Source organism: Dunckerocampus dactyliophorus, chromosome 10 (genome assembly GCF_027744805.1).
Source record: "Dunckerocampus dactyliophorus isolate RoL2022-P2 chromosome 10, RoL_Ddac_1.1, whole genome shotgun sequence".
NCBI lineage: Eukaryota > Metazoa > Chordata > Actinopteri > Syngnathiformes > Syngnathidae > Dunckerocampus > Dunckerocampus dactyliophorus.
Window position 1 is genome coordinate 9479738 of NC_072828.1, and position 20061 is coordinate 9499798.

The 20061-nt window shown below is 43.9% G+C and overlaps 3 protein-coding genes across 6 annotated transcripts; 1 reads left to right on the forward strand and 2 right to left on the reverse strand.

Moving 5' to 3' along the window:
- Window positions 1-346: 346 nt before the first annotated feature.
- s1pr1 (sphingosine-1-phosphate receptor 1) lies at window positions 347-6158 on the reverse strand. Of its 3 annotated transcripts, none has more exons than XM_054788514.1 (3): window positions 5988-6158; window positions 5732-5905; window positions 347-2135 (listed from the first exon to the last, which is right to left on the reverse strand). In XM_054788514.1, the coding sequence occupies exon 3, from the start codon at window positions 2041-2043 to the stop codon at window positions 946-948; it is 1098 nt and encodes a 365-aa protein (XP_054644489.1). In that variant the 5' UTR covers window positions 2044-2135; window positions 5732-5905; window positions 5988-6158; the 3' UTR covers window positions 347-945. The 3 variants fall into 3 exon arrangements, with proteins under 3 accessions (XP_054644489.1, XP_054644488.1, XP_054644487.1); XM_054788513.1 differs by having other exon boundaries at window positions 5974-6158; XM_054788512.1 differs by lacking the exons at window positions 5732-5905; window positions 5988-6158 and adding an exon at window positions 2670-3035.
- On the forward strand, window positions 6144-9600 carry dph5 (diphthamide biosynthesis 5). The gene is made up of 7 exons (XM_054788517.1): window positions 6144-6446; window positions 7790-7914; window positions 8022-8130; window positions 8483-8603; window positions 8958-8997; window positions 9053-9156; window positions 9242-9600. Exons 1-7 carry the CDS (start codon window positions 6312-6314, stop codon window positions 9460-9462), a joined length of 855 nt encoding a protein of 284 aa, XP_054644492.1. The 5' UTR covers window positions 6144-6311; the 3' UTR covers window positions 9463-9600.
- A 107-nt stretch (window positions 9601-9707) lies between these two features.
- On the reverse strand, window positions 9708-19255 carry slc30a7 (solute carrier family 30 member 7). 2 transcript variants are annotated; one of them, XM_054788505.1, is made up of 11 exons: window positions 19110-19255; window positions 18856-18957; window positions 18277-18390; window positions 18086-18173; window positions 17883-17916; window positions 15676-15924; window positions 15560-15598; window positions 15249-15384; window positions 10467-10557; window positions 10251-10400; window positions 9708-10177 (listed from the first exon to the last, which is right to left on the reverse strand). In XM_054788505.1, the coding sequence occupies exons 1-11, from the start codon at window positions 19187-19189 to the stop codon at window positions 10130-10132; spliced, it is 1131 nt and encodes a 376-aa protein (XP_054644480.1). In that variant the 5' UTR covers window positions 19190-19255; the 3' UTR covers window positions 9708-10129. The 2 variants fall into 2 exon arrangements, with proteins under 2 accessions (XP_054644480.1, XP_054644479.1); XM_054788504.1 differs by having other exon boundaries at window positions 17883-18012.
- Window positions 19256-20061: the final 806 nt, after the last annotated feature.

Here is a 20061-nt window from a genome sequence, read left to right on the forward strand (position 1 = left end):
CACACCCCCAGCCCCGCCCCCGAAGACCTCTGACCTATCTGCAGAGGATTGAAAATAACAGAAATCAAATAAAGTCCTGTGATTCCATAAATTGACCACTAGGGAGCAGCAAACACTGAAAATCATCCAAGGTTCAACTGAGTGTATGTCTGATCTAGATAGTCCTGGTTCAGGGCCTTCCAACCCAACTCACGCACAAATACAGTGAAGGAGAATGATGAATAGCATGATTACATTTTGACAGTGGAATATAAATAAGACACTCTTGAGGTGCCAAAAGTGCACGAAAGTTTAGGGGTCAAATGTGAAGGGGTCCAGGACTGGGAAAAAAAACTCTCAGACTGACTTCTACTTATTGTGTCTTTATTAAACACTACGAAGGTTAAACAGAGACAATCAATGAATCCATTACAGCAAGTTACCATGGCAACATGTAAACACCATGACTACGAACAAACACACAGGAAGTACGAAAGTTGGACATGGTACAAATCTTAAGTGACTTTCAAAGCTCAGCTGAAACAAAGACGGTGGGGAACCGACGAGCCGTGAAAAGGAAAACAAGCGAAAGACACCACATTGCTACAAAAGCGTCGACATGAAAACGATGAAATGGTCGTGAGAAGGAACAACGTGAAGATGATTTCAGCACCACGCTACACATAACACGGAAAGATACGTCAAAAGGCAGTGGGTGAAAGTGACGCGTGGCGTGACACAGCTGAGCTGTGAACTCACCTGCCAGAGTCATGTGACCAATTCATTTGCGGCAGGACGGGCCAAGGTTTTTCCTAGTCAATCTTCTACTCCAGGTTGCAGTTTTCAGGTCACCTGGTCAAACCAGTGGTGAAGGGGCGGGGTCTGCTGCAGGTGAGGTGTTCATACAAACTATGATGATGCCAGTCTGAGGGTGCTGCGCTTCAAGTCCATGGGGGGGTGCGACTTTTAGGATGAAGAAGAGGTGACCTCGGCCACCCTCGCCCCCCTTGGGGTATACTCCACCTCCTCTTTGTTGGGGTGGGAGGAGTTATCCGACTTGCTGCGGCTAAACTCTGCACCCACACCAGGCCGGCCGAAGCTGGCGGCGGCGGCGCGCAGGCTGGCGGAGCCGCAGAGCAGCGTCTTGAGGAAGGCGCGGCGCATCTCATTGCTGGTCAGCGTGTAGATGAGCGGGTTGGTGGCTGAGTTAAGGACGGCGAGCGCCAGGAACCACTCGGCCTTGTAGAGGATGGAGCAATGGAGTGTGCGGCAGGCGGCGTCCAGCAGCAAGAGGACAAAAAGCGGTGCCCAGCAAGCTATGAAGCAGCTCAGCACCACCATGACGGTCCGGAGCAGTGCCATGGATTTCTCTGAGCTTTTGCCACCATTGGGCGCCTTGCGGAAGACCAGCTGGCGACTGCGCGCACGCACCAGCGCGTAGATGCGGGCATAGAGCGCCACGATGGCCATGAGGATGACACTGAAGACGGTGGTGCAGAACAGGATGTAGGTCTTGTGGTAGAGCGGCAGCACGGTGGAGCAGCGGCTCAGCTGGCCAATGCAGTTCCAGCCCATCAGTGGCAGGCCGCCGAGCAGCGCCGCCACCATCCACACGGCGCTAATGAGTGTGAAGACGCGGCTGGCGCTGCCACTATTGTGCAGCTTCATCTTCAGCATGGTCAGGTGACGCTCCACAGCAATGGCCAGCAGGCTGAAGACGGAAGCCGCCAGTGCCACAAACATAGAACCCTCTCGCAGGAACCACTGGGTGGGCGTCAGCTTGTAGGTGTTGGCGCCTGACAGCAGGATGTTGGCTGTATAGACCATGCCTGCGAGGAGGTCAGATAGCGCCAGATTCCCGATGAAGTAGTACATGGGCTTGTGGAACTTCTTGGTCCTCCAAATGGTGGCCAGGACCAGCAGGTTCTCCAGCACGATTAAGCAGCACACCACGATGAAGATCACTGAATCGGCCTTCAGGCCCGAGCCTCCATCCAACTTGCGGAATTTGCCTGTGTAGTTGTAGTGCCTGGCGATCAGGTCGGAGTGGGCGGGGTCAGCCATGACCGGCTGACGGCTCTGACGGCGCAAGCTCGCCTTCAGTGCGTCATGACGCCCGTCTGCCAGCGGGGGGAGCACCAGGGCGCCGAAACATCCTGCAGGACACACTGGACACACTTAGAAGTGACAAACGACATCCTTACATCGAAAAAAAAAATAGCTCTGATTGGTCCGTTTATGTTGGCGAGCGCACACACGTGCTCGTTGACCTTGCCAGCTGCACCAGCATGAGAGGCGGAGTCAAACTGAACCTGAGACTCTTAATCAATAAAAAAAAATCTAATTTTGTCCAGGATTGTTTTACATAAACTTGACATTAACAAACTAGTTAGTTGATTAGTTAGTTAGTTAGTTACCAGTCAAATCTGACGAAAAGGTGACTTAATGATTGACAAACATAAATAAATCACAAGTTAACAGTTTCAATGAACTGAAAAGTCAAATCATTCTACATTAATTGATCATTTAGCCGTAAACGAAGTTCAAAACATGAACGGAGTAATTATTAAAAATGTAAAAAGAGCCGTAAGTCGAACAAATGACTCGAAGTGAAAGGGTTCAACTTGAAATGTTGATGTCCCAGTTTCAATTTGAAGAGGATTTAACGCAAAAAAATATGTTTTTTTTACCTTCGAGTCAGCAGAGAAACAACACGCAGCCTCCACCGCTACGACAGCACACGTACATGCATGCGCGCACGCGGGCGAGCAGGCGCGCACACATGCACTGAAGAGGAGGAGGAGGAGGAGGATGAAGATGTTCATCAATTGAACGACCGTTCATTCTCTGTTTTCACTTTCATCTTTGTCTAACATTATTTTACTTTGATGGAACAACAAACACATACTGGTCCAAAAACATGAAATATCCAAAATGAAAAAATATTTTAAAAATTAATTTCTTTCTCAGCATGCACCTGCGCACCTCCACCCTCCTGTGGGCCACCACAGGCAAAGGATTAGCTTAGCCAATGAGCTATGCTAACAGTTTGCTAATGCTTATGGTCATAGTGCTAAGCTAGGCTAACAGGCTGAAGTTGGACATGTGACCTCCACGCTCTGTTTGCTCCTGACAGTGAGAACAGGGTGAGGGGGCTGAGGGGGATTGTATGTAACAAAGGGGTCTTTCCTCAAGTCCACATAGCTGAAAATCACCGTGGCAACAAGCGCAGGGAACTGAAGAATGACTTTTTGATTTAACAAAATAAAAGCACAAGTGTGTTCAGTTCAATAAACTCATTAAGGACTTGTTCAGACGTTTTTGGTCATGAGACAGTTGTCGTGGGTGGAGTCATGGGTGGAGTCATGTCAGTTGTCATGGGCGGAGTTATATCATTCCTCATGGGTGGAGTGATGTTGTTGCCATGGGTGCAGTCATGTCAGTCGCCATGGGTGGAGTCATGTCAGTTGTATTGTCTGGAGTCATGTTGTTGTAATGACTGCAGTCATGTCAGTCATTATGGGTGGAGTCACGTTGCCATGGGTGGCATCATGTTGTTGCCATGAGTGGAGTCATGTTAGTCGTTATAGGTGGAGTCATGTTGTCGGCATGGGAGGAGTCATGTCAGTTGTCATGGATGGAGCCCTGTCAGTCGTCATGGGAGTCATGTTATCATGGGTGGGGCCATATTGTCATGGGTGTAGTCATGTCAATCGTTGGAGGTGGAGCCATGTCACAGTTGTCATAGGTGGAGTCATGTTGTCATCGGTGCAGTCATGCCACACATCATGGGTGGAGTCATGTCAGTTGTTATGGGTGTAGTCATATCAGCTGTTATGTTGGAATCATGTTAGTCGCCATGGGTCGAATCATGTTGTTGTCACGGGTGCGGTCATGCCAGACGTCATGGGTGGAGTCATGTCAGTCGTTATGTGTGTAGTCATATTAGTCGTTATGGTTGGAATCATGTTACAATCGCCATTGGTCAAAACATGTTTCTGTCATGGGTGCAGTCATGTCAGTCATCACTGGTGGAGTCATGTCAGTCTTTATGGGTGGAATCATCTCAGTTGTCATTTTGTTATCATGGGAGGAGTCATCTCAGTCGTCATGGGTGGAGTCATGTCAGTCATTGTGGTTCGAATCATGTCACAGTCACCATGGGTCAATGCGATGTTGTTGTCATGGGTGGAGTCATGTCAGTCTTTATGGGTGGAGTCATATCAATTGTCATGTCAGTTGTCATGTCCGTCGTCATGGGAGGAGTCATGTCAGTTGTTATCGGTGTCGTCTTGGCAGTCGTCATAAAAGGAGTCCTGTTGTCATGGGTGTAGTCATGTCAGTCAGTATAGGCGAAGTCATGGTTAGAGTCATTTCAGTCGTTATAGGTGAGTCACGTTGTCATTGGTACAGTCATGTCAGTCATTACATTTGGAGTCATATCAATCGTCATGTCAGTTGTCTCGTCAGTCGGCATGAGTGGAGTCATGTTGTCGTCGAGGGTTGAGGAGTCATGTCAGTTGTTATCGGTGTCGTCTTGGCAGTCGTCATAAAAGGAGTCCTGTTGTCATGGGTGTAGTCATGTCAGTCAGTATAGGCGAAGTCATGTTGTAATCATGGTTAGAGTCATTTCAGTCGTTATAGGTGAGTCACGTTGTCATTGGTACAGTCATGTCAGTCATTACATTTGGAGTCATATCAATCGTCATGTCAGTTGTCTCGTCAGTCGGCATGTGTGGAGTCATGTCAGTCATTATAGGCAGAGTCATGTCAGTCATTAAGGGTAGAGTCATATTTTTCTCATGGGTGGAGTCATGTTGTCATGGGTGAAATCATGTCAGTCATGGGTGAAATCATGTTACAATCATCATGATTGGAGTCATGTCAATCGTCATAGGTGTAGTTAAGTCAGTCGTCATGGGAGGAGTCATGTTAGTCGTCACGGGTGGTTATAGGTGGTGTCATTTTTTCGTGATGCAAATGATTTTTTTTCCCTCTCAACTCGGTTTTATTTTGAAGTTCTACTCCATAAGTTCATACTTTGGAGCTGAAAGGCCCAGCCCGGATGGCGGGGAGAGGTTGGGGGGGTCGGGGTCCGGGGGTTTTGATTGTGGTGTTGGGGGCCTCTTGAGGGTCCTCTTTGCATTCAACACTGTTCATTAGGCATGCACAACTGACTCAATGGACTCCCTTTGTCACAACTGTGTGGGAGCCTCAAGGAGACCCCACCCCCTTCCCCCAATGGCTTGTGTAAGTTCTTCATCCAGTTCTGAGAACTCAACCAGAACCTGCATCTTTCCACCGCAAAGAGGACCAATTTTTTTTTTTTTTTTTTGGGGGGGGGGGGGGGGGGGGGGAGTTAAATGACTGATTGATGAGATGCTAACATTAGTAGTGAGCTCAAATTTGGAATGAAAGTCAAGGTAATGCTAGCAGCTAGCTCCATTAGCAGCAGACCAATGTGTGGTACAAGTGAGGAGCTGACGGTGCTGTGTCTTTTTAGCAGTACATCAAAATATGAATAGAAACAGTTAACATTGCAGTGTTTGCTTGACTGACAATAAACAAAACACATCACCCCCCCTGTTTTCCAATTATGCAACCCACCAACCATCCCAGCCATTAACTGGTTCCTAGTTAAAAGTGTGTGTGAGTGTGTGTGTGTGTGTGTGTGCGCACGTTGGAGGGTCCATCTAGGCTTGTTTACCACAACAAAGGGCGAACGAGAAAGAGAGAGACTTTTTTTCCTCACCACTTCATTCACATCCTGAGTGCTTTCACACGCCGTCACCATGGAAACGGCTATGGGATGGCGACCATTGCTCTGGATGATTTTGGGTGATGACCACGCCTCCTTGTGGACCTTGGATGAAAATATCTCATTGAAACCCCTCATGGAATCAATAAAGTTGCCACCATGTTACACCTAAAAGAAACAACAACAAAATTATGCTATTAATGTTTCTTTTTGTGGAGCAAAATTAAATAACTCACGTAAAAATATTTACACTTGTAACCATTTCCTATAAACTTGAATTGTTACCCTTCTCTTCATGACCTAGTCTAAATGTTTATGTTAAAAACAAAACCAGTTGGTTGGTTAAATGCACAGAGAAAGTGAACTGCATTATGACAAGAGCCTTGAATAGAAATAATCAGAATCTTGATCTTCATATGGATTCGGCGTAATTAGCCTGAGCATAACAGGTCGTATTGCGACGGTGGCTGTCGTAAAGTCGTAATTTACGGCACACGTGAGGGCAGATAGGCTCAAAGTATTAGTGGGTTTGTTTTGTTTTTTGCTGCTTTTTGGGTCAGGTGTTCCGACCGGGATGCTCTACCTGATCGGTTTGGGTCTTGGAGACGCCACCGACATCACAGTGAAAGGTCTGCGGGCCCTGAGGAACTGCTCTCGGGTCTACTTGGAGGCCTACACCTCCATGCTAACTGTGGGCAAGGAAGCTTTGGTGAGTTGATTTTCCCCTCTGTTTTGATGATGTATTTATAAAAAAAACTATCCAATGTGGCCATCATAACATAGCACTTAAAATATGCAAATGTAACAGTAGCGCACTCATCTTAATTACTTCTTTGCTGGCCTCTTTTACCATTTGTCATATTAGCTTTACTAGCAGCATTACTATGTACTAGTTGTAGTCACCATGTATTCTTTACTTGCTTGCTGCTGCAACAAGTGAATTTCCCTGCTGTGGGATAAATAAAGTACAATACTACTACTATACTACTACTGTACCTTCTTCATTGTGGTATTAGCATGTTTCCAGTGTGTACAGTTATACCTGCTTCGCTGTGGTATTAGCATGTTCAGCAGCATGTATATAGTGTACCTGCTTCATTGTGATATTGGCTTGTTTTGCAGCTTGTATACACGCTTCAATGTGGTATTAGCTCTTTTAGCAGTGTGCATATGCCTGCTTGTTGTGGTATTGGCTCATTAAGCAGAGTATATCCTAACCTGCTTCAAATGAGCAATGTACACTACTGGTCGAAAGTTTTAGAACGCTCCAATTTCTCTGGAGGAAAAACCTATATTTGTAAGTGTTAAGATGGTCCGTCTTTCTTCCATTGTTAATTCCCTTTTTTCTTGCCATTTTTGTTGCAACAAATTACCTTCTCCAGTACAATGCTGTTCAACTGATGTTCACGAGGGTATAGTACCACAATGTGTCGAACACTATTTTTATGCAGACAGAGGAAGTAGTAAGTACTCCAAAACTTGGAACACCTGTAGGAAGTAGTTGCACCAACTGCCAAGGCTTGATCAACCTCCATTTCTGCAGAACAGCTTTAAAGTGTTGACCCATTTTGTGGTCCCTGAAATAGGCTTTTTTTTGTATAATTCTGAAATCCATTGTTTTTCAGTTTTTGGTAACATTACCTTTTTTTTAACCTCTGGCACTTCACCACTTACCTTTTGTACCAATTCAAGCTATTCATTGAACTTCTTTAACAGTGTATCTTTACTGTCTGTGATTTGTTGTGGTATTAGCATGTTTAGCAGTGCGTATATACCTGCTTCAATTGGGTATTACCAAGCTTAGCAGTGTGTATATACCTGTTTCGCAGTTATACCTGCTTTGTTGTGGCATTAGCATGTTTAGCAGCATGTATATAGTGTACCTGCTTCATTGTGATATTGGTTTATTTGGAAGCTTGTATACCGGCTTCATTATGGGTATTACATCGTTTAGCTGCTTGCACTGTGGTATTGGTTTGTTTAGCAGCTTGTATATACCTGCTTTGTTGTGGTATTGGCTTGTTTAGCATGCTAACAGCTATGGTTGGTCAGGAGGAGTACTATGGGAAGGAGCTGATCCTGGCCGACAGGGATCTGGTGGAGCAGGAAGCTGATGAGATCCTGAAGGATGCTAATGAGACAGACGTCGCCTTCCTGGTGGTGGGAGACCCCTTTGGGTGAGTTTTTGTATGAATATGAACAGTCATTTAAGTCAAAAATGATTTATTGCAGGAAGAGTCAGCACTCACCATAACATGTTTGCTCGATTTTGTTTTGATTGTAGCGCCACCACTCACAGTGACCTTGTCCTTAGAGCAGTGCATGCTGGGATATCATACCAGGTCATCCACAATGCCTCCATCATGAATGCAATTGGCTGCTGTGGCCTGCAGGTCAGTCATGTGATCTCCATGAAGGTCTGCATTTGCGTTTTAGATACATGGCCACAATGGTTCAATGTGACATGTATGATAAGATGAATGGAATCAGCAGTGTTGACTACTGATCATTAAAAAGCCTTCAGATGTTCTGGGACATTTATCAACATGTATCACAGTGACGGCAGAAAGACATTATGGAGAAGAAAGCGAGCTGCTCACAATCCAAAGTATATCGCATCACAAGGCAGTGTTGTTATGGCATTGTCCATGTGTAGCAGCTAATGGAACGTTTGTGGGTAGTGTTACAAAACTGATTGTTTTTATTTTATTATTTATTCATATTGTGTGTATGTGTGTGAGACAGCTGTACAACTTTGGGGAGACGGTCTCTGTGGTCTTCTGGACAGACACATGGAGACCTGAAAGCTTCTACGACAAAATCTGTAAAAACAGATCAGCTGGACTGCACACGCTCTGTTTGCTTGGTAAGGCCACTAACACCACAACATCCTCGTACTGTCCTCTAAACGACACAGCAGTGGCCACCAGGTGGCATTTTATTCACACCAGACCAATCAATCACTCTCTAAACTCCCATAAGGGACCAGAGCACCCCCCCCACGGGAAAAACAGTCTGCAGACCCTTTCTGCTGTGTGTGTGTGTCTGCCTGCATATGTGATGGTCTCATCTGTGATGTTCATGCTCATTACAACTAATGAAAGTGGGAAGGAGGTTCGAGGCAGGGTTGGCTTTGGGGGTTGGGCCATTCTAGCTGTTAGCATGAGAAGCAGGTGTGGTCCAATGAGATTTAAAGAAGCTCTAATGTGCTTGCTTGCAGATCTTAAAGTCAAAGAACAGTCAGTCGAGAACATGATGAGGTAACACATATGAACTACACGTGTGAGGGCGCAACTAATGGAGATGTGTTTTCAGAGGGAAGAAAATATACGAGCCTCCTCGCTTCATGAGCGTGTCGCAGGCGGCCGATCAGCTGGTTCAAATCGTGGAGAGGAGGCGGGAGCAGGGGGAGGAGCTTGGTGAGATACAGCTTACACATTAATTCATGTCAAAAACATACCTCAGCTAGTTGGCTCCTCCCCCTGAGAGACATCCTGTCTGCAGGTGTGACGGAGGACACAGTGTGCGTGGGAGTGGCCCGGCTTGGCGCTGATGACCAGAAGATTTGTACGGCCACGTTAGCTCAGCTGGTGTCATGTGACCTCGGTGCCCCGCTCCATTCGTTGATTGTGCCTGGCAAACTCCACCCATTGGAGGTGGATATGTTGCGTCTCCATGCTCAACCCGACGCTCTGCGGTACCTGGCCATGGTGGACAGTTCGTAGCACACACACACAGACACACAAAAAGTCGCTGCTGGGAGCAAAGTAATTATGTGACATCATTTATGTCCTCCTCAAACATGAAGTGAGCAAAAGAACCTCAAGATCAAAATAAAGCAAGTCTTTTTTCTTTTAATACAACTCTTAGAATTCATTTGGTCAATTTCATCTTTGATGCCGAACGTTCCATTTGACCACACAAATTTCCCGTTTCCTGTTCGAAGCTCAAATAATTGTGATGTCATCGATAAAGGTCATTGGTCTTTTATTACTGCTGAGGTTCTACGTACACCCTGTGACTGTTCACATTTTGGCACACGCACGTGCACACACACAAGCACACAGTCCATGGACCAATCAGCTGGCAGCACTCTGTCAGAGGAGGCGAATCCCTCCAGTGCTTAGTTCAGCTCTGATTATTAATGAAGGCACTTTCCCAGAATTCCCTGTTCCAGTCAACAGGTTCTTGGAGGGGGCGTGTGGGAGGCTTGAAAAGGGCAGCCCCTTTCAGGCTGACAAGGACGGGTAACAGGCAACAAAATTATAAAGGGCAGTCTGAGTTCATCACAGTATGCCCCACCTCAAAAGGTCCTGCTGTGAACCCAAGGTCAGAGGTCACCACAGCAGACAACAGGCAAATTGGTCCCAGAGTCCAAAGGGGGAGGAGCCTCTACATGGCGGCGATGTCGATCTGCACATACAGCTGACGAACTCCGACCTGTAGAGAGAAACCATGTCACATCACTGACAGCACTTTGACACTAGGAGGTGCCTAAAGCGACCCCACAGACCTGTGTGAAGATGTGGTGCGTCTGGCTCTGGATCCAGCGCGTGTCGGCGTCTGGAGCCACGAGGAGTTTGAGTGTTCCGATGTAGACATCGGTGCACAGCGTCCAGAAATGAGGCTCGTGCACGTTGTAAACGCCCTGCAGCTGCTGCACCTGAACGCATCAGCCAAACGTCAAGACACTGCCCACACAGGAAAGGGGGGTGTAGCTTGTGCCTACCCTTTGGTAGCACTCGGGTAGGGCGTAGTCCAGAGAGGGCGGCGTCCTCTGCATTAAGATCCCGATTGACTCTCGCAACAAAGGCACCACACTGTAGATCAAAGGTCAACTGCCATTAGGTGAGCGAATCACAATGTGAGATGGTGATGCCACTGCATGGTTGAGCTGCTATAAGATCGCTGGTTTGATACCAGAAAGATACACTGGCTAGCTGATATGGACATAAGATTGTTAAATAGAAACATACAGTAAATGTACAGCTTGTTAGACTACTATATGTGTTAGACATAGGGACACTCCGATCAGGGTTTTATGCTGCCGATTACGATCATCCATGAGTGAGATCGGCCGATACTGATCACATGGATTAACTGTACATTTTTCAATTTATTTACAATGAATAGTATTGGTCAGGGGCCCCGTTAGACAATTCCAAGGTCCCTTGGCAAATAGGTAATTATTACAAAATAAACGTTGGGGTGGTTTGGCTTTTTTTTCTGCCTTTATGTGAAACGTTTTTTGTAGTATTTGACACAAACCTGAATTTAATTTGATGCATGTATAGGAATAATACAAATACAGGGGAAAAACTGTTCAATAATTGTTTTTTTGCTCAAGATAAAAAAAAAAAATTAACAGAATAAAATAACACAAATAAATACCTTTTTATTAAATAGAAATTTGCTCAACTTAAAACAATAAATTCAATGTCCAGGTTGCAGGGCTCTTCAACTTTCATCACTATTAGTGCGGTCACCTATTTGTGTTTTATTTCTGACTGGCAATATTTAAATTGTACACTACTTTTATTTACCAAGCAGATCTCCACTCAAACACTGCGGCCACTGTCTTTATGCTATTTTGTGCTCATTTGTCACGATATAAAAAGGGCATAAAGTCTGAATTCAACAGTTGTAATAAAAAAAAAACGAGTTGACGCAAATATTTTACGGCCCTTTGGACAGCTGTGATAGTATCACCATCCTAAGACTGGACACGCTGTGTTTATGTTCATTAAACAACCACACACAAATAGTGTTTTGAGGACAAGACATAATTAGTATAATGACAAGAAGAGAGTAAAGTTGTCACAGTGGTCGAGCGATTGGAGCATCCCGAGTTAAACAAATACATAAATGTTAGAAAGACCAATAGATGCGTTAGTAGGGGTGTCACATGATCTGTCAAAATCTCCCAAGATTACATGACGATTTCTCGTTCAGAAAAATGTTGGGTACTAGGCCTGGGACAATAAGAAATCACACAAATGAAAATCAACAATTTTGCTGACCTCATAATTTCCATGTGCATGCGTGTCCACGGTCTCCCCTAGGATTTTTGGAAGCTATGGTGGTGGGCCGCTACTGTGTTGGGCCGCTGCTGCGTTTACATTTTTTTTTGTTACGACAAATAACAATTTTTAAGGCTTATTGACTTATATTGATTTACCTTTTTTCCAACAACCAGCAGAACATGAACCGAGAACATAGCAAAACTGTTAATTTAATGGCAAAGTTGCTGAGAGCACTTCAAGTGAGTCTAAAATGTTCAGCCTCATTTTGAAACTGACCTATTTAGTCCAATAGTACTATGTAAGTACAAAATTTTGTACTATTTGACACAAACCTAAATTTTATTTCATGCCTGTTTGAGTAATACTAATACATGGAAAATTAATTGTTCAATAATACATTTTTTTGTTCAAAATAATTAACAAAATAAAATAATTTCAATATTTTTGTTACAGAAATCTGTACCGTATAAACAGCATAAATCCAGAGTCCAGAGTTATGATAGCACAAGTGTATCAAACTTGCAGCACTATTAAAGCTACAAAAAAAAAAAAAAAAAAGGGAGAGACGATTTATTTGTGTTTTATGTGACTGCCGACATCTCCACTCAGTGCGCTCATTTGTCATTAAATACAGGTGTCATGTTTGAATAGAACATAAGAAGCAGATTTAAAACAATAATTGGATAAGGATAAGCAACTCGAGAGTAATTTACACTTACCATTCTATGTTTTGAAGGCAACCAATCTTCATCTCCATGTCTTAAAGCTTAAGTCAGTGTTTTACAAGTTCTCCATTTCATCTCTAAATGTTTCTCTCCTTTTCTCCTCGAAAACTATTGACACATCGCTCAAATATTCGCTATAATCACTGTAAACATCCTCTGTCTCTCATGCTGCTATGTTTGTGTAGCTGACTGATAGTCAGTGTTGGGAGTAACGGCATTACAACATAACGGAGTTACCAATGCCGTTACTTAATCACTAACAGAATAATCTAACTAGTTACTGTTGTCATTTTTGCAACGGTGTTGTAGTTACTTAGAATGAAATGCGGCGCGTTACTTTGATTCAAGCTTGGCAGCAGGGGAGGTCATTTCTCTCTCTCTGAGATGAGACAGTTAGCGGCAGGTCACACGCGTGTTGATTGGCTGAGGAGTCAAGTGGGAGGATGCTCACATATCCCATGCTGCATGCGGTCTCAACCAAAACAAGGGGGAGCGATGGCGAGTGAAGCAGGGTCAGGGACAGGTACAAAATCGGCATTTACAGGCTGGAAGTATTGACACTATTTTAATCTGACTGAGACAAAAGAGAAAAATGTACCTGTTAGATGCACGTTGTGTCCCGGTACAACGACACTATGTACGTCTGTGACAAGTAGCGTGTAACTCGCACAGAGCTCAATACACTTTTCACTGCGTTTAAATGCTGCCACTCCCTCCAGTGCTCCTGTTGAGAGACTCTTTAGCCTCGGAAAGCTAGTCTTTTCTCCCAAGAGGAACAGGCTCTCAGGCCAAAGATTTGAGAAGTTGCTGCTTTTGCGCTACAACCAGTGGTTCACAACCAGTACTGAATGTTAAATTGGTTCAGAAAAAGAACTTCTGTTATGTTGGAAAGAGTGCAAAAAAGTTCAGGTTATAGTGCAATACTGTTTAAGAGCATTTTACATCATTATTATTTATTTTCTTTTGCACTTAAACATTGTTTCAGGATTATTATAGTTGGAAATATCTTATTTATTGAAAGTAAAAATAAGATACTTGAAATATATTATTTGAAAGTTAAAGCTGTGAAAATGTATTTTCATGCTAATTTTACTTTTTTTAAATTCAAAGTTCATTTTTATTATGCAAAGTTCATATTAATAATTTTATACTGCTTGTTTTATACATAAAAAGATCTGCAGTATTTATGTGATAATTTTGATAAATAAATAATGTTGCTTTTACATCTAAACAATGCTCTACTCTTTTTACTTTATTTATTATGAATTATTGCACTAGATTTTTATATTTCAGGTTGACAAAAAGACCATTTTTATTGTCGTAATTTAGAACTAGAGTTACTTTGCCAGGTAACTAGTTACCTTTTAGATGCAACAACTGAGTTACTAACTCAGTTACTTTCTGTAAGTACTAACTGTAACTAATTACTTTTTCAAAGTAACTTGCCCAACACTGCTGATAGTACACCGATTGGGTCACTTCCGGAAATGAGACTGAACAGCAAGAGCTAGATCGTCAAGAGTGGCGGCATGAACTATAAATGTAATTTTTGCAAATTTACCATTCGCTTTCAAAATCTGAACAATATAGAACATCATTACAAACTATATATAACATGCAGTATTTAAGCAAAGATGATCAATCTTGTCAGGGACCCTTTAAGTGACACTTTAAAAAACTAAGTTAGCATGTACCCCATGAACGTGATAGCCACTTGTAGCTGGCCCGTGGGACAAAAACCAGCAAGCTAGCTACCGCCAGAGAGGCAGTGAGAGCCAGGCAAAATGTGTAAACAAAGATGGCAGAAAGTCAAATGAGATTGAAACGTGAGCCATCACACATGTTGGCATAGAAAGGCTCAGTTTACGAACTATTTTTAATTCTCACGATAATGAATAAAGTGAACGTCAACACAAGACGGGTCGCCTACATTTATCTGGTCAGACAAGTGCCTACAGCGCAGACAGGCAATTCCGGTGTATGCTTATCAAAATAAAGCGCAGTGAAACATCCATCTATTTTCTATGCCACTTATCCTCATGAAGGTTGCAGAGCAGTGAAACATTTTTAGGATATTTTAATATGTGCGTAAATATTAAGCTATATATGTATCTACATAGCATATATATTAACATTGTTTCAAGTAAAAAAAAAAAAAAGTTTGAAGTGTTGCGGTAATTGCGATCAATTACATGTAGCGGAAACCCTGGTGTTTGTTTCCCTCGTCTCATGCCTCCAAATAGGCATGAAGGGGGGTTCACTCTGCATTGCTCTCAGCACCTTGGCGCATTTGTTCCGTACAACAACGGCATGAGCGGAGTGAGCCCTCTTCTCAGTCATACAGTCTTGGTGGGTGGAGGAGGGGCTGGTAGCATACATACAGAGTGCAGAAGTGTATAGTCTCGTGACGAGTAATGCAAGGTAACGTAGTAGAAATTAAATTAATACATGGCGATATATTGTCATATATATATATTGTCATATATATATATTGTCATATATTTTTTTTTCCATTCTACTTGTCTCGTTCTCGACACAATCTCGTGTATCGTCTCGTCTCGTGAACTGAGTTTCCCAAGACACCCCTATTAGTTACACGTATATTTTAGATGACACGTATATGTGAAGACAACACACAAGTAAATGATTTGGTTTGGTTTGTGTGACATTCACCATCAAAACCTTAAGTAAAAAAAACAAAAAAAAAAACAAAACAAGAAGTGACATGCAGTTCATGACTGTGCGTTTGAGCGTGCACCTCACCTGACTCCAATGAGGATGGCAATGAGCATGGAGCAGATGGGGTCAGCGATCATTAACTCGTAGTTCTGCATGAGAAGAGCTGAGATGATGACACCGACGCTGCCCAAAGTGTCGGCCATGATGTGCAGCAGCACGCCTGCAACACAAACACACACACACACACACACACACACACACACACAATTTTAAAGCATGTATGACAAAAGGTAGATTGATGCCATGTGGTGGGGGGCGGCAACACTATTTGTAACGCAGGAGCGCCCTCTGCTGAGTGTCAAAGTTAGCTGTCATAGTGAATTCATGTGTCTCACCCTGAAGGATCTGTTTGTTGGAACCAAGGCGATGCTCGTCTGTCAACACAACGCAACACACGTCAGTCTTCAAGTGACATCATCACACCACACGGCATCTCCCTCCCGTCGCTCACCGTCGTGATTGTGTCCATGGTGGGTGTGTCCTTCATGGCTGTGTCCATGGTGACTTCCATGGTGGGCGTGTCCTTCAGGCCCGTGGTGGGCGTGTCCTTCAGGCCCGTGGTGGGCGTGTCCTTCATGCCCGTGGTGATCGTGTCCTTCATGCCCGTGGTGTGCGTGTCCTTCATGCCCGTGGTGTGCGTGGTGGCTGTGTCCCTTGTGAGTCGTCATGCCGTTAAACAATGAGTGGCTGTGGCCATGACCTGAGGACGGAGACGTTACATGACATCAAGGGTGTTGGACATTCATCAGACGTCGGTTGAACATCATGTGAAGGCAGCGGCACCCACCACGTTCAAAAGTCTTGAACACCACTCATCACGTTTTGGACAAGAAATACGCTCCATTGTGGCCAAATAAAGTCTTATTCTGTATGAAGTGACAAACATTCTACATCACTTGCTTCCTTAACATGCGACATTCTAGAAGGTTCTACACCAGACATGTAAGCATGTGACGTACTACGGCACCATCATTCAAGATGAACAACATGGCGTGACGTGCTAGAGCAGGGGTCAGCAACACGCGGCTGCGGAGCCGCATGCGGCTCTTCAGCCTCCTTGATGCGGCTCCCCTCGCAGTGATTTTTTTCAACACCGAAGTAAGGGAAATGTCCATTTTCAATAAGAATTTGAAATATCCTACGCACTGCAAGTCCGTGAACGCATCTCGACTGCATTCTGACTGCTGATTGGATGAGCAAGAGAGGGGGCCCTAGGCTAGTGTATGCCATGAGTCTCACTGTGCGTGAGAGAAAAAAGGTGAGGGAGTTTTAAGTTGAGTCTGAAGCGCAGTAAAATAAATACATTTAACAAGAGCATAGAAATATCTTTTATCACTAGAAGCGCGCTGTAGCTACGTGCTCAGAGCCCGTGACATGCTAAACGCCGAGGTGGTGACTCCAGGAGAGGCAGATAGCGTGCTGCTGCAGCTGGCTGTGCAGTCACCGCTCAGAACAATATGTGCTTTCGCTTTCACGTCTCCTAATACCAGAAAAATCTCCCAGCGATGTCAAGAGAAGTCTTTGCATCTGTCGCTAGTTGCTTTTGAGAAAATAAGTCAACAAGAGGATTTGGAAAGTCGCCAGATTTAGCGAGAAAATCGCCACTGGGCTGCACATGATGTGGGAAGCCATTCACAGATGGAGAATACATGAAAGAATCGTTCATAAAAATATCAGCGCATCTCGTCTCAGAGTTAAAAAAAAATAAACAGGAAATTATTGAGAAAATGAAAGAATGCCTCTCTTTGCAAAGACAGTCAAGGACAGGACCAATAGATGACAATTTAGCGCAGGTATGCAGATATGTGAACTCTGGACTTTATCTTAAAGTTGGCAACATTTTTTTTTTACATTTATTTATTTTACACAAATATGGGAACCACTCAGCAAGACTTACAGAGTAAAGTGTTTAAATGGATCCAGAGTAGGCCTTTGTTTGATTAATTTTGTGGTTGTAACAAGTTTATAAGTTGTGGAATGTTTTGTGGCTCCCGACTATTTTTTTTTACTGAAAAGGGAAGCAAAATGGCTCTTTTGATGGTAAAGGTTGCCGACCCCTGTTCTAGACCACACTGAGCTCTTCTCATCAACTTAAGTCATGTGACATTCTAGAACAATGCTACTAGAATAGTGACACGTGAAGTTTTAGACATGCAAGGGAATGTTCGAAATCTAAACACAAACACTTCCATGATGCTGGTTAACTTCTTCTGTAGAATATCACATAAAAGTATTTCATTACACAGCATGACCAACAATATTGTTTGGCTTTTGTAACAAACCTCTATGAGTCTAGTCCCTAATTAATGTTATATTCATTCATTTAAGATATTTTTATGCAAGAATAACGTGCCAGTCAGTGGGCACTGTAAAATGGTCCTTACATTAAAGTGGTAAGACACAACACAGTGAAAATATACTCATCCAGCCCGAGTCTCTTCTATTAAATACATTCTATGGTTATCATCACACTTGTGCTCTCTGTCATCACTGTACCCTTCCGTGGTGGCAAAAGGCCAAAGAAAAATAGTTTGTGAAGTTAACCCTTCAGATGAAGTCTTAAGTTCAGGTTTTGTTTGACTTTTGAGACAGAACCTAAGAATTTGTCCCACGTGTGGGGCGTTGCAATGTGGAGGTTGCACTTTGTGTGTGTGGTACCCTGCTCTCCATGCGAGTGTCCGTGTCCTCCATGCTGGAAGACAAAAATTCCCACCAGGTTGACAAGCAGACCAGCGACAGAGACAGGAAGCAGACGCTCATGATGAACATCTGGAGGCTCAAGAGCCCTCTTGATGTGCACACATACACACATTTAGGTTACATTTCATCGCTATTCTTGCGTGTGTGTGTGTGCATATTACCTCAACTCCTTCAGAGAAGATGAAAAAAGCAGTGAAGATGAGGAAAAGTCCGTTGACGAAGCCACCAAGAACCTCAGCTCTGACATACCTAACACACACACACACGCACACACACACACACAGTTACTGACTTTGCATGAGAGGAGAGCCCACCTCCTGCTACCTAGTGACGTAATCACGCTGCATCTCACCCGTAAGAGAAGCTGTCATTAGAGCGCCACCTGGAGATGACAGAGGCAGCCAGGCCCGCCAACAATGCCGTGCAGTCAAAAAACATGTGGAAGGAGTCTGAGATCAAGCCTAAACTGGAGCACGCACACACAAACAGTGAACATAACATGGGAAATGATAACGCTGTGTTCCTCAACTGTCTGTGCACAAACTAAGGAAAACAGTTTTTAAAAATAGAATCACAACAAAAAGTTAAAAGTGTTAAATGAGTCGTCGTTGAGTTTTACAGCTCATGGAAAAGGTAATGCTGACATTATTCCAACAATTATACATACAGTAAACAGGTTTTGTTAGCAGCTGTTAACCAGCGGCGTTTGAAATGAACGTGATTGAAACAATTTTGAAGTATTTCCTGGTTTTACATCACTTCCTGTTATTGGCCGCCCCTCACACACACACAATGCTAACACATACGTGGCACATTCACAGCAGAACTAACAAGTGTTAGCGGGATGCTAACAGTTCGCTAGCTGTTGTATTGTTATCTTAACAGGCTGTTCCTGTATTTAGCCTACTTGCTATTCTAAATGTTAGCTTACCTGTTGCTCCAGATGCCGAAGCTTAATTCCACAAAGGCGAAGGAGAGGTTCAAGCATAAGAAGAAAAAAAGGTTTCTGGAGGTTTTGTCTGCGAGAATTGACCTGGAAAACACACCAAAATGACGACGCCCCATCTTAGTGTGATCATAAATACATTTAGGTATGATCATCCGATAGACTGACATGTTTTAATTTGATGCAGCCTCTTAGCATTCAATTGATTAGCCGTGTTAACAAGCGGAGACTATGTTTACCTGATCCATCCCGACAGCTTCAGCAACAAATTGAACTTGGCTGGTTTGTACTCGTCGTCTTTAATTGATAAAGGTAACATTTTGACAAATGAACACACACACTAGTAGACCTAGCCACGGTATGCTAACTCAATGTTTCCCGTCACCTGGATTTCACAATAAAAGTCTACAAAGAGTACTTCCCGTCAGGCATCTATGTTAAAATGTGACCAGCAGGTGGCGGCACAGGGCCGCGTGGACCACGTGACTCACGCTCAACCAGCTACCGTGTGCGTGCGTGCTCACACGTAGATTACGTCTATATTTTGACTTTTAACTTTTGTCATTTTGATTATACAAATAAGACGTTAAATGTGTGATAGGATATTTTTTCTGAAGCCTAATTGACTAACAGGCAGAACAGATCCGCTTCCATGGCAACCACTAAAACCTGTCCAAGAATACGATCACGCCTACTCTCTCAGCTCCGCCCACCTCCGCACTGCGGTGTCATCAAAACTAAAGAACATGGTCCACAGAGGCAGCTCCAAAGTCCATTTTGGGGTACATTAATTCTGGTTCTTGTTCTGGACAGCATTCTGGACCAAGTCCAGATGAGAAGGTGCTGAGTGAGTCCACTTTGTAGTGCTGACGGAACAAACAAGTCCATGCCGTGGTCTACTGGGCAGGAAGTAGCTGATTAAAATGCTGAGACGCAGCACAATGATTGTTACACAGCACACAGAGGTCAGTGGTTGCTGAGACTTAAAAACACCAGATGGAGAACATATATCACTTTTATCACCCTAAACACACACACAGCAAAACATGTTAGCGCCAGCGTACAAGCTGTTACCATGGCGACACAGTTAGCATGCAGACTGGGAACAGAGATGCTAATTTATCTTAGCTTAGCAGCCATCATCTTCACCGGCCCTGTTCAGACAACCAATCAGAGGAGACTTCATTGGTG